General features: G+C 37.1%; 2 protein-coding genes across 3 annotated transcripts; both read right to left on the reverse strand.

Moving 5' to 3' along the window:
• Positions 1-894: 894 nt before the first annotated feature.
• LOC111444328 (DNA replication licensing factor MCM5) lies at positions 895-6,259 on the reverse strand. Its single transcript, XM_023082388.1, has 18 exons — positions 5,871-6,259; positions 5,633-5,776; positions 5,313-5,492; positions 5,128-5,226; positions 4,901-5,037; positions 4,706-4,811; positions 4,231-4,365; positions 4,078-4,155; positions 3,850-3,954; positions 3,604-3,695; positions 3,396-3,528; positions 3,208-3,303; positions 2,820-2,911; positions 2,631-2,721; positions 2,436-2,545; positions 1,693-1,822; positions 1,497-1,598; positions 895-1,242 (listed from the first exon to the last, which is right to left on the reverse strand). Exons 1-18 carry the CDS (start codon positions 6,162-6,164, stop codon positions 1,159-1,161), a joined length of 2,208 nt encoding a protein of 735 aa, XP_022938156.1. The 5' UTR covers positions 6,165-6,259; the 3' UTR covers positions 895-1,158.
• A 1,243-nt stretch (positions 6,260-7,502) lies between these two features.
• On the reverse strand, positions 7,503-10,709 carry LOC111444322 (leucine-rich repeat receptor-like protein kinase TDR). Of its 2 annotated transcripts, none has more exons than XM_023082380.1 (2): positions 8,043-10,709; positions 7,503-7,991 (listed from the first exon to the last, which is right to left on the reverse strand). In XM_023082380.1, exons 1-2 carry the CDS (start codon positions 10,638-10,640, stop codon positions 7,893-7,895), a joined length of 2,697 nt encoding a protein of 898 aa, XP_022938148.1. In that variant the 5' UTR covers positions 10,641-10,709; the 3' UTR covers positions 7,503-7,892. The 2 variants fall into 2 exon arrangements, with proteins under 2 accessions (XP_022938148.1, XP_022938147.1); XM_023082379.1 differs by having other exon boundaries at positions 7,503-7,970; positions 8,051-10,690.
• Positions 10,710-14,472: the final 3,763 nt, after the last annotated feature.

Below are 14,472 nucleotides of genomic sequence, written 5' to 3' on the forward strand. Positions count from 1 at the left end.
TTAGGTGCATTTTTTTTGTCTTTCAATCCTGTTGTGGCGCACTGCTATCACTTACATTGACAACTCTCATCGTTCTGGTTAATCACATCATTGACCTTTGTGATTTCAAAGGGATACAAGGAATATGGCACATTATATTACTAGCAATTATGCAGATCACAGCGTTTATTCTCGCCGTTTCTCATCAGGTGAACGATCACGGACATGTAATACTTGACGATGAATGTTCTTAGAGGAATTAGTAAGCTTTGCACTTCATTTTAGACTGTTCTATAGAAGACCATGAGAGTGCTATAGAGCCTTGAGATTTTGTGGACTTGCTGTGTGAGATCCCACATCGGTTGGGAGAAGAGAACAAAACATTCTTTATAAAGGTGTGAAAATCTCTCCCTACCAGACGCGTTTTAAAAACCTTGAGGAGAAACCCGAAAAGAAAAGCAAAAAAAAAAACAATATCTACTCGCAGTGAGCTTAGATTATTACAAATGGTTCAGAGCCAGACACCAAACTCAACAAGGTTGCTGGGCCCCCAAGGAAGGTGGATTGTGAGATCTCACGTCGGTTAGAGGGGAACGAAGCATTCTAGGGGAAACATCTCCCTAGTAGACGCGTTTTAAAAACCTTGAGGGAAAACTCGAAAAAGAAAGCCCAAAGAGGACAATATTTGCTAGCGGTGGGCTTGAGCTGTTACATGCTGTCCCTATTGGATCCTCCACGACTGTGAGTGTTGAGACTATTTGTCACGCACTCGAGCTCAGGGAACTCGGGGCTGATGTTAATTATTGAGGGAGCACAAAAAGTAGAAGGAACACTTGACTACATTCCCATGAAAAAAACAGTAGAGGTGCCTGCCACCTTTGAACAAAGACAAATAGCAATAACAATAACTGAGGCAGCACAGAAAGTAGACCATCGTCATCCTTAAATGTAAATGTGTAGTGTCTTCACCAGTTCCAACACAGTGATAACAATACAATTCTCTCTCTGAAGGTGCTTCCTTTATAATGGGGACGAGAGAAGATGAAAATGCAACTTTACTGATGTTTCTGGTTAACAAATAACATTTGCTACAAATACATATGGAGGTCAGCAGTATACCTATCATTCATGTCAGTGCAAGGGCACAATAAGAAGGGGACTTGACTTAACTTATCATGATCATGCCTTGCGGAAAATGACACGCCTCTCTCTTTTATATTCAACTTCATCTCTCTGGTGCATAATAATCAGGGCTCTTCTCACCTGTCCATAACATTCATAACATAATCAGATGTTCGAACTGAAACATGAAAACGTTTAAATGATGATAAATATATAAGTTTCTTTCTTTATTCAAATTCAAGAGTGACAAGATCAGCTTGCACATACTTTGACTATTCTCACAATATAACTTTTTCATTGTACCTATCCTTGTAATAATACTTCATCACTTTTTTATCTTATGCAAGTAATGAATGCTAAGAATGGAGAAGCTTTTTGGGTTCAGAGGGGCTTACAATTGACTCGTTCATCCCCATTTTGGTGAGCTCATCAATCAGTCTTCTCTCAGATATGTGGTTGCCAATTCCTATTCTTCTCTTTATCTGTGTTTCTGCTTGCTGTTTATGGGGGAGATTACAAGAAATTAGAATAGCTGGCGAAACTACTACGAGGAAATGAGATTCCGAATTTTGGTTGTAGCACTAGACAAACCTTTATTTCATTAGCCATTTCAGGAGTTAGATTTACTTGCTGATGAATCCCAGAGCGTGCTGCATCCATCGTGGACACAGTAAAAAGTCTAATAGCTTCCTGCACATTTTCTTCAGTGGCAACATGGGACCTGATCATTTAGTCAATACAAAGATTTAAAGAGTGACAACACTGGGAGCGGGGTAAATTGGGTAAAAAGAAGAAAACATATAACATACCGATCACTTTTTAATTTGTACAAACTTTCTAGTAACAGATCTTAACAATTCTAGTAAGTATAGTTGAAATAATGCTAAGAATGAAAAATGGCACTTGGTTTAGAGAATCAGTTCTAAGCTTTTGGTTTCTTAGTTTCCAAAGCCAAATGCAAATTCTGAAACCAGTTTATAGAATTTACTTCACAACTAAAACCTACTTTCAGTTATCAGTGCTGTGAAATTTACGAACAATTATAGTTAACCAGCCAAAACATTACAGATCTATAATAATTCAATTATAAACTACAGCACTTATGAATAAACTAAGAATTTTGAGCATCTTACTGAAGGGTTTACTTACAACATGCTATTACAAGCTTTTCTTAAATCCATGAATCAAAAAATCCTCATTAACGCTATGAGAAGGTGACACAAAATCAACTAATACAATTTGGTACAACAAGCTCTCTGTAATGTCGATCAGAATTTGTTCTTAAATAGGAAAAGGGCAAGACAGATGAAAAGGTTGGTATTTAAGATACTTACAACTTCATTTTTGCAAGTGCCTCGCTTAACCTGACTATAGCTTCCAGCTGCCTAACTGTGATCGGAATTGCAGCAGCTTCCCCTGTTTCATTTGCTTGTTGTCTCATGTCCTGCAAAAGAGATTAAGCATTCAGAGCTTAAGTTCGTGAGCAAATCCAATTTAAAAAATAAAATATCTTCCATACACAAGCATACCTGTCTGATTTTAACATAATTATTCTGCAGCATTGTGGACGCAGATTCTGACAAACGGGGATGACAATGAGATCGGCAATATTGAAGATACCTGCCAAAATTGCAATCCAGACAGTTGAGCAACCACGAGGTTTATAAAAGCAAGCAAAATAAAGTACATGACTAATTCCTCTTTATAACTTCCCTCACCTCTTTAGCCAATTCTCTTCTTTAGAAGCTCTATTTTCACCCAAATTGGCATCAGCAGATGCATGAACTTTTATAATGTGGCTTGCTATAATCTGCAGTTAGTAAGCCACTGCCATTAGCACAGGGCAGCCTAACACTATAACTCAGATGTTTCAAGACAAAACCAACCTATAATCAGTTTCTATTCTAATCTTAATGAAACTAAATAATAACTAATAATACATTCTAAGAGATAAAATTGACAACCTATTGTGCCAAACACTCCAGTTATATGGTCGTTTCTTGAGTTCACATTGAAACTAAAGAAAATAGAGACAAGCCCAAGCCCAACACAAAAGGTGAAAAAAGGCATTTTGAGTTGAAATAGAAGAGCAAGCTTTACAGTTACCTTATCTTGACTGTACATCCTTATATCTTTTACGATGAAAATTAAATCAAATCTGGAGAGAATTGTCGTTTGCAAATCAATGTTATCCTGTGCCGTCTGCGATGCAGATGAACGAACACATAGCATATTAAGCTAGGCCATTAAGAAATTTAAAAATGGGCAATTGTAAAAATGATATGGATAAAGACCTTAAGATCATCATAACGTCCTGACGGAGGATTAGCAGCTGCAAGCACTGAGGTTCTGGAATTAAGAACCGTTGTTATTCCTGCTTTGGCAATGGATATTGTCTGTTGTTCCATGGCTTCATGAATAGCAACTCTAATAGCAAAATGAAGATTTGAAAAATTAAATACGGAACTTCGATAAATATAACTAAAATCTCTTTGGGTTTACCTATCCTCTGATCTCATTTTGTCAAACTCATCAATGCAGACAACACCTCCATCAGCCAAAACCATTGCACCTCCTTCAAGATAAAACTCTCGCTGGATTGCACAACCAAGTGAAAAAATCAGAAAACTTTTTGACCATTAAGGAAGAAGAGAACTTCATTTGATTGAAAATGCTTTTAGGAAACAATGCAAAACCAGACTTTAAACCAATACTTGTTCACAAAGCAAAATAAAATTGAGCACTCACGGAGCTGCTATCCCGTATCACTGAAGCTGTAAGACCAGCAGCCGATGAACCTTTTCCAGAGGTATAAACAGCAACTGGAGCTGTCTTCTCAACAAACTTGAGAAACTGGGAAGGGAAATTTGACGATTTATATCAACACAAGGAAATATGGTCTACAACAAAGAAAAATTACAGTAGCATTTCATGAGTTGTATATTATATTAGCCATAATCTCATGAAGCAACTAACCTGGGATTTAGCTGTAGAGGGGTCCCCCAAGAGTAATACATTAATGTCACCTCTTAACTTAACCCCATCAGGCAAATTCTGCTCGTTGGAAAGATTAAGCATCAATACAAACTAATAAATAATTGAAGATAAACATCATAGACCATGACAAACCTTCCTAGATCCTCCAAATAGAAGACAAGCCACTGCCTTCTTCACATCTTCATGACCAAATATAGAGGGGGCAATCTTTGAACAAATGGCTTTATAGACATCAGGCTCTGCTGCAAATTTTTTGAACTCTTCTATCTGCAAATTTTTCCACCATGTTTACCCATTAGAAAAATGAGACTTGCCTCATGGAAACTAATCAGACGTGGATAAACTGAAAGGGCTGTCGACATGCAACTTTGAGGATATCTATCAAGCATATGGGGAACCTCGCTAAAGACAAATTCAAGAGCTATTCTGATATAAACGAATGGCAAAATTAAACAGTCATTCGATGGTAAACCAACTAACTATGCATTCCATTGTACTAGTGTGCCATCTTAAACATAATATCACCCCACATGTTATTTATTAGCACTAACATCGTGTAGAAGATGGTAGAATTCAATAAATTTTTAGAGGCGATTGCACCACTTACATCTTCTGTTGTGAAAGATGCAGGGCCACGAGAGTTAGCTTCATTAGTTTCTTCAATGCCTACAACCCTGATATAAGGCTGCCTGATTGCAACTGCTCCTTTGTGGCTGCAAAGTTAGGTTGAGAAACATAAGTCATTGTGAGAAAGACAGTAGAAAAGACACTGATAACATAATCAAAGAATGATGGTTCTCACGATGCGGCAGAATTGGCAGCTTGAAAGATACTGTATATCCCCATGATGGTCAATCTAGTGCCTGGAACAATTGTTTGAACAAGATGTCGATCTACTGATAGAAGCATGTTCCTAGGAAGTTCCCCAGTTGGGACATCCTTCACATTCAGAAGAAACAACATTACTTGCTGCACATAAGCTACATGGAAAACTAATATTCTCCATAATTCATTAAATCAAATCCTTACTTCTGGGTTTTCCTGCAGTTTTAAAGTCTGTTGATCAACATACATGCTCTTATCAGGAACCACAATCCAAGGATCTAGTGGGCATGGTTCTTCTCCGGCCTACATGAATATCAAAGCTGGTCAAATTGTAAGTTAAAACTTTCAAAATCCAACTAATTTAAAGAAAATGATAACAAGGGGTGAACCTGGGGCATATGGTTACATGATCGAGGGACAATTGCCCCTCCAAGTCCTGGCCGACACGGAACTCTTAATGTACTTCTACAGTTTTTGCACAATAAGGTCACATACGTTGCCTTTGCCTTGGTCCTTGACGCAGCTATAGTGATTCCAGATATTTTAATAAGTTTTGAAATGTATTGAGCCTGCCCATGAATGCAGAAATATTCAGGTCCGACGAACACCAGTACAAATTAGCCTTTAATTGAAGAAGTTTCCATTTTTATCTCTTCTTTCTATCTCTAGTTTCGTTTCAATTCAACAAATTGAAAAAAAATTGACTAACCCCAAGTGACCGCATCGAGACAGGATCCTCCTTCGACGTTAGCAGAATTTGAACATCCCCAGGCACGGGCTCCACCATTTCTCCAGTTTCACCAGCCACCTTCGTCTTCAGATTCATTAAAACCTCCGCTGCAGCAGTCTCAAACTGCCAAACGAGGGAAATAGCAAAAAAGAAAAAAAAAATCATATAAACCCTAACGGGCGATTATCAACAACTATATCCAATATCATCACCATACCAATGGCAAGAAATCGGCAGGGGCAGATCGAAGCTTGGCCGGAAGATCGGAGTCAAAAGCGTGAACGTCCTCCATATCAACGCGAAGAAATTTCGGGTTGTGGAGAAGGCTTTCTCTGTAGGGGAAAACATTCTTTTCCACTTCAAATCCACGGATGAACTCCTTGAATTTGCGAAGAACCGAGTGATGAGTGGCCTTCTCGTCGACAACTCCGCTGCGGCCGAAGCCAGTTCCGTCGCCGAGGGACTGCGCTTGATCGCTGTAGTAGATTCCTCCTTCATCCCAGCCCGACATCTCTGGGTGTAGATCAGGGTTTTTCCTCTAAGAACAATGAAGCCCTTCTCTCCCGACTGAGCTTTGAGATTTCTTGTTCTATGCTTGGCAATGGAGGCGAAGGCTTATGAGGGGCAGTTTTGGCGGGAAGAAAGAACTTGGCGGGAAAATGGGCTACTTGACTTATCGTAAACCACGCGCCTTATTATGCGCGTGGCTTTGTCCACTTCTTCGTTGTTTCTAAATACTATTCCAAGTTTTCGTTGTTTTATTATTATTATTATTATTTAGTTTCTATATATATATTCATAAACTAAGCCTAATATATATATATATAGTTATTGAAAGGCTTATTTTATTTACTGAATTTAATTTTCAAAAATAAAAATGAAATAATTTTCATAGGAGGTATAATAAATTAAATTATACAAAAGCTCATATTTTTTAATTTTTTAAAAAATGTTGGAAGGGAATTAATGAATATTTTAAATTTTAAAGATATTTTTTTAAAATATTATTAAAAGTAAAAATATTTTTAAAACCATGTAGTAATGGTAATGGTACTTTTTAGACAAAGTGGAGAGTTTAAGAGTATTTTTATTAATTTAGTGTTTGAATAAAAATATAGGAACCGAACCAACAGTAGCACAGTAATGTTGGATTTAAAAGATAAAGATCATTCTTGTAAGTTGTATCGAGTATCGTAACGGAATAGTCGGATTCTTAGCTATAAGGATTGAGCGGAACAAGAAAAAAGAAAAGCATCTATCATATGTGAAAGAAGATTTAAACCGCTCTCTGTTCTCACTCATTCACTGCTAATCAATTTTCAGAGTGGAACAACTACATATACATATTTCTTCGTACTTCAACACCCCGAAATCAAATTCACACGCTATTAAGATAATAAAGATAGATTTTTTTTCTTAGTTCAACAATACATATGCACAACTCAAAGCTACCGCTAGCGGATATTGTCCACTTTTGCCGATTACGTATCGTCATCAGCCTCACGGTTATAAAACACGTCAAGAGGTTTCCACACCCTTATAAAGAATGTTTCATTCCCCTCTCCAACTGATGCAAGACCTCACAATCCACCCCCTAGGGGCCAGCATCCTCGTAAACACAGCTCAGTGTCTGGCTCTGATACAATTTGTAACAACTCAAACCCACCACTAGCAGATATTTCTACTTTGGCCCTTGTATCGTCGTCAGCCTCACAGTTTTAAAATGCATCTACTAGGAAGAGGTTTCCACATCCTTATAAGGAATGTTTCGTTCCCTTCCCACCCGCAACATGGGAGGAGAAAACTCGAACTTCTAGGCTTTAACATGCTTTAACTAATCGAACCCAGGTAGCAGAAAACCGAGCATTTATAGAATAGACCGACTTTAATATAAATAGTATACATCCAAACCACTAGTACTATAAAATTACTACTTACAAAACTACAATTTATACTATTTTGGAGGGGTAAAAATGAAGCCAAGAGTAAGAACTTGGTTCAAAATTTTACTATTTTACCTGTGGTTTTATATCTGATAACAGCTTCAACACATCTTCCATGGATGGCCTGTTGGATGGCCTGCTCCTACTGCATTGCAAAGCTACACCAAGCACCTGCCTTATCTCTTCCTGTGATGAATCTGCACAGCTAATCCCATTTTCTTTGTATATTTCTCTTAACAGAAGATCACTCGCCTTGTTCTGTGTGCTCGATCCCGCGGTTGTCAACCGACCGTTGCTTAGAATTTCCAGGACGATCTCCCCGAAACTACGAACATCCATCCACAGCTCCTCCTCCGTTGCACTATTGAATTCACCTGTACAAGACGAGAACAAATCAGAACAACTTCAATCGGTACATATGTAGCGAAGAAACATGTATGGTTTCAGCATATACCTTCGTTAATCTGTTGTAGAAACCGGAGCCCGAATTCCGCTAGATGGGGTTCCATATTTTCGTCGAATATGACGTTACTCGACCTCAAGTCTCCATGTGGGATTGCAGGATAACAGTCATGGTGAAGAAAGTGTAGTCCTCTTGCTATAGCTATTACTAGATTGAGCTTAGTTGACCATTCCCTTGTGATAGCAATTTTCTCTGCTAGATTTCCATTGGGAAAGTAATCATATAAAAGATAAACCATCTGTTTGTTGTAGCAGAATCCGAGCAATCTAACCAGATTCTCGTGCCTCGTACTACCTAATCGAGTTATGAAATCCGACATCGTCCTCATTCGTTTCGCTTCCCAGTCTATCTTCTTTATCGACACCGTGATCCCAGTCGGCAGAACTGCTTTGAATATCGAAGCAGACAATGGCAATATCGCTTCCTTCGACTCCGTAGCGTCAAAGCTTCTAAGAATATCATTAGCTGTGAATGGAGGAAGTCCAGAGAACGACACCATCTTCCATTTTCCTTTGCTTCGTCGTCGAAAGATGAAAATCCATGCAATCGATATCGTCGTGATTATAGCAAGACCTGCACATAGTATCAGGACGAGTATAAGCTTCCCCGTCCCTTTACTTCCCAACATTGCCAATGAACCCGAACATGGCCTCAAAGGTGCTCCACACAGCTTAGGATTTCCAGCAAATGCACTCCTTCCCATTAACCGAAACACGTCGTTTTCCGGGATGGAACCAGAGATATCATTAGAAGAGACATTTAGTAGAACCAAGCTCAACGAATCCCGGAACTTATCAGGTATCGATCCATTGAAACCATTATGGGATAGATCAATGATGCTAATAGAAGGAAGACGTGCAAGTTCTTCCGGTATACGACCCGAGAGATTGTTGAACGACAAATCCATCCGCACAAGAGCCTGGCAACTTACAACGCTTTCCGGGACATCTCCAGATAGATTATTATCACTCAATTCAATAGTAGAAATGGATTTACAGAGATGAAACTTAGGAAGGCTTCCTCTTATGCCACAATCAGAAGCTGAAAAGTTTTGAAGAAGAGGTAATGTCCATATCTCTGTAGGAACAACACCTCCAAGCTCTGGGTTATGAGAGATATTAACGTATTGAAGGTCGAATCCTTTGCTTATATCTAAAGGAATCCCTCCACTAAACTTGTTCCGAGAGAGATCGACGTATGAGATACGAGGAAGACGACTAAATTTCAGAGAGATATCACCCGAAAACGAGTTATCCTCTAACCGCAATCGAACGAGCGACGAACAATTCGAAAGAGAAGGGGAAACGCCACCACTAAACTTATTTGAAAAGAGTATCAACTTAAAAAGAACACCTCCTAAACAGATATCAACAGGGATATCACCCACAAACTTGTTTGTGGACACATCCACCCATTTAAGCCTTCTATTGCTACCCAAATTGCTTGGAAGTGGCCCAGAGAACTGATTGTTCCATATAAAAAGAGTCTCCAATGAAGGAAGCTCTGCAATACCCATTGGAACAGAGCCAGACATTTCATTATACATAAGACTAAGCAGTTTAAGATTCTTGAACTCTGAGAAACTTTCAGGAATTGGCCCAGAAATATGATTATCAGAGAGATCTAAGCTAACCAGAGAAGAGATTTGGCTTAGTTCATCAGGCAAGAACCCAGAAAACTGGTTTCTAAAGAGGAACAGAGATTCAAGTTTTGTTAGATTACCAAGCTCTTTAGGAATTGAACCAGATAGATACCCACCAGCAATGTCTAGATATTGAAGGCTACTCATGTTGCCAAGCTCCCATGGGAGCCTTCCATGGTAATTATTGTAGCCAATTTCCATGTGGGTCACTGTTTTGAGCTTACCCAATTCAGGGGGTATGTTTCCAGTAAGGAAGTTCCCTGCAAGATGGATGAACTCAAGGCTTTTGAAAGAGCCATATTCTGAAGGGATTGATCCATTGAAGTAGCTACCAGCTAAGTTGAGGAACTTTAAATGTTCAAGCTCAGGAAGATCAACAGGTAATGACCCAGAAAAACTATTGCTAAAAGCATCAAGAACAACCAAATTTTCAAGAACAGATATCCCAACAGGAAAATGACCAGAAAAATTGTTTCTACTGATATCCAAGCTTCTTAGATTAGTGAGATTGAAGATACCAATTGGGAGTTTCCCAGAAAAATAGTTATGGCTTAGGTTAAGATCAACGAGTTCTTTAAAAACATGAAACTGCTCACCGGAAATCGCCCCACCAAGCTTCTTCATCGAGAGGTTGATTCCGATAACAATGGTGGAATTCTTGTCGCATTTGATTCCTGACCAAGAACAGCCATGGATTTTCCCAGATGGGTTTTGTTTATAAGGTATAATCCAATCGCTCAAACTGCCAAAATCATCGAGAAATTCAGATTTCAAGGTGAAAAGTGCTTCGGTGTAACGATCGGTGGCGGATGCCGCTACACAAAGAAGGAAGAACACAAGAACATTGAAGAACAGGTATCTAAAAACCTCCATTGGAGCTCGAATAACCCCACAATAGAAACAAGTTCTAGTTGGGTTTAAGAAGCGATCAAAATGCATGGGGACTAGAGAAAGCTTCCATAAGAGGGGGGCCCTTGAGTTGTTTGGCCATTTTGGAATTAAAAATGTTCATATTTGAAGCATCTTCTTTTTGCCATCGCTTTACAAAGGGTGAGAATCCAATAATGATCATGACTGACAAATTTGAGTTGGAATTTGAGCAATATGGGGAGGCATGAAATCCCATAAATATTGGAAAAATTTGTGTTTATTTGGCTAAGGAACAAAACAAAATTCCTTTCATTGTTCCACTTTTTAGCTAAATAAGTTCAATTTCTTGCTGAATTTATGGTGAGGTCTTCAAGATGGATTGGAACCAAGATGACATCTTTTTGAAGAAATTAAGGAACTTGTTTTGGATAAGATATATTTGTTGAGAATGGTCCGGGTTCCATGTTGACTAACTGAGGAGACGATTATGAGTATATAAGTAGAAGACACTGTATCTTTTAGTACGAGGTCTTTTGGAGAAACCAAAAGTAAAGTCGTGAATACAGTGCGATGGCCTAGAGATGCAAGGCTGATAAGATTGTGACAAACTGCAAGGATGGAAGGACGGAGACAGATGACAAGTTCAAAAAAACATACTGTGAGAGACAACTTTCGACTATAAATGATTGACTAATTGGGAAGGAGAGGACCAATCGACGCTAAGACCCATATGTTAGGAACCACTGACCTTCACAATGATAGAAGTAACTCCCAGAAATCTTCAACAATCCTCTCCTCTAACAAAATACACCATAGAGTCTCCCCTGAGGCCTATGAAGCCTCTGAACAGTCTCCCCTTAATCGAGGCTGACTCCTTCTCTAGAGCCCTAGTCACTTTTGGCTACACTTTCGAGGCTCACAGCTTAGTTGTTCGACACTTCAGGATTATATTGACGTGACTAAGTTAAGGGCATGACTCTGATACCATGTTAGGAACTACGAACCTCCATGATGACATGAGACCATAAACGTGAGAGTATTTTTAAAAATTTTATTTTTACCATCTAAGTTTTCATAAAAATTCGACACATCATTAGTCAACACTCCAGTCAATGAAAAATAATGATATAAAAAGTAATATGAACCCGTTTTTATGAATAAAAAGCCGTGTTCTTTCGTTTTAGCTAGACATAATTTACTTATAAAAGTCGTTTAATTTAGAATTGTGATAGATTCGTTTTAACTTAGCATTTGATTAATATATGATAAAGCTTAATGAAGATTGGTTTAAGCTCCTTTAATGGTGGGGACTCCTCACATAGTTTATTTACATTGTGATTATAGTATTAATGATGGAGCTAAGCTTCATAATGCATGGAGAGATAAAAACTACAATAAGGGCAAATTAGTAATTTGCAAAAAGGTTAAAAAGTTTTATCTTTTTACATTTAATTCAATGGTCATTATGGTAATTTCATTTCCATTTTCGGTCTTATGAATTATGAATTTTGATATCTACTTATTTACCGAGCTGAAATGGAGGGAAATAATAGATAGTCTAGCTCCGATAGGCTGTAACTAATGAAAATTGATAGTCGAGAACTAACAGACTGGAAAATAACTGTAGCTATCAATCCTATATTAATCGTTGAATTTTTAATAGAACCAATTTGAATATAGTTCAACCGATTTAAAGCGTATTATTTTTTATCAAATATTCTCCGTTTAAATTTGATTATTGTCGGTTAAATTATTTTTTTTATTATTATCTTAACAAATAAATTTAAAAAAAAAACACCAAATAGGACAAGGATAACGTTAATTATGCATGATGATGAGAGGTGGTTTGGAAAGTGAGATAAGGACAAAAGTTGCCAACAATAATCAAACAAAACCCTAATTTCATTTCAATTATTTTGCAAAACCCTTTTCTATATATATATATATATATATACACACACGTACGTACGTACTTGCGTGTGTATGTATATATATGATATTAGTTAAAAAATAATAAAAATTAAGACGTTTATTTATCAGGGAACAACGATTTTGTAGCAAATAACGGTAAAGAATGTTCATGAAATTTTTGTGGATAGAAGTAGAACAAAAACTTCTTATGTCACGTTGTTCGGTCAAGAGGTTAAACATTTGAGTCTACTCGCCTCACACATTGTCCAACTCAAACAAGTGTAGTATAAGATTTCAGTATATGAAAATCTCACATTGTTTCGATAATGTTGTTGATCTTAATGCGGTTTGGTATAAAAGTTTTGAGACTCTATAAATCTTTCTTTTATTAAAAAAAACATGTGACATCGAGTAAAATAGGGGTACATGAATGAACCTAAAACATATTTGAATGAGAGCGATCATGAGGACAAAATGAGTAAGAAAAACTTACAAGAATTGACCATAGGAACTCTAAAGTTCAACGTGTTTTTTTTTTTGGAGTAATTCTATATTGGGTAACCTCTCGAGAATTTTCCTATGAAGCATGTGAGTGAGGATAAAACATGCTGAAATTACTCGTGTTGGTTTGTGGGAATAGTCTTCACTCTTTAAGGTAAGAAATGGGTAACGTGACCATGATGTAGGGAAACGTCGAGACTGTTAGATATCCAAAAAAAAATGCAAATAAAAACCCGAAATCGTGTCGATTTTGTGTATTGGTGAGAGAATATAGAAGTAGAATACAAAGTATACATAAAAAGGAGTGTGGAGGGCAACAAAAAGATGAATGGACATTTAAGTACAAAAGACACAACAAATTTGTCCATTGTGCTTTTAAATCTTTTCTATTCCAAATTTCACTCATTTTTTCTGACCAATTTTATTAAAATAGGAAAAAAATATGAACATCAAGTATATTAACAAAAGACTATTGGGGTAAAAAAATGACCAACATTGCTTGCTTGCATAATTGTAATAGATACTTGGCTCGGGTAGGTCGGAATCTCTCTGCTCCCACCATCCAATTATGGTCAATAAAAAGGGGGAAAACATTTTCCGCTTTTCGCGATTTTATTGGTGTTTCTCTTCTTGTTGTCAACAACTGAACGGTGGAAGTAAATGTTCGACTCGAGTAGATCGAAATCTCTAAGATCCCACCATAAAGAGAGAAAATATTTTCCACTTTTCTCGATCCTATTGAGTTTTTCTATTTTTTATCAACAACTAAACAATGGAAGCAAAGATTTCTAGATATCGTTAGTTGCTTGAAGTGTTTATTTACTTCCACATTTATTTTTATTTTTTTTATAATAAGTCTCTAAATTTTTAATATCATGTCATACGAAGCTATTATACACAAAAATAAAAATTTCGATATTTATTCGACAAGGACCTCTCCGTAATAAAATTGAAAGTTGAAGGACCTAAAACGAAACTTCCGATCAACATTTTTAATTATTTTTTCATTAGGGTCACACTAATAGATTTACATGAACAATAATGAATCCCAAGGGATAAACATTATGCAAATTAAATCATCCAATCAACCTAAAGTTTGTCCACTGATATGATCATAAAGTAAAGCAAAGAGTCGTTGGGAGTGGGTAAAGTGATTGCAGAAAGGCCTTTTTTTCTCATTTTTTTTGGCTTCAAGATGGAAAAGATTAGCCCTGCAACAGTATAATGATTTTATATATATATATATATATATATATATATATATATATGATTGATGATACTGAGCTGGTGGAATTATGATGAACAAAAGCAGAGAAACAATCAAGAACAGTGATGAACAATGTGAAACAATTTGCAGCAGTACTGAACAAGGTGAGGCCTATCCCATCAATCCAATTCCTTCATTGAATTTGATTCAAATTATGATAAAACAAACAGAATGAATGATCTGTTACTGATAGATCGATGAATCAATGAACAAAATGAAGTA

The sequence above is a fragment of the Cucurbita moschata genome, unplaced genomic scaffold (assembly GCF_002738365.1).
Source record: "Cucurbita moschata cultivar Rifu unplaced genomic scaffold, Cmos_1.0 Cmo_Scf00006, whole genome shotgun sequence".
Classification (NCBI taxonomy): domain Eukaryota; kingdom Viridiplantae; phylum Streptophyta; class Magnoliopsida; order Cucurbitales; family Cucurbitaceae; genus Cucurbita; species Cucurbita moschata.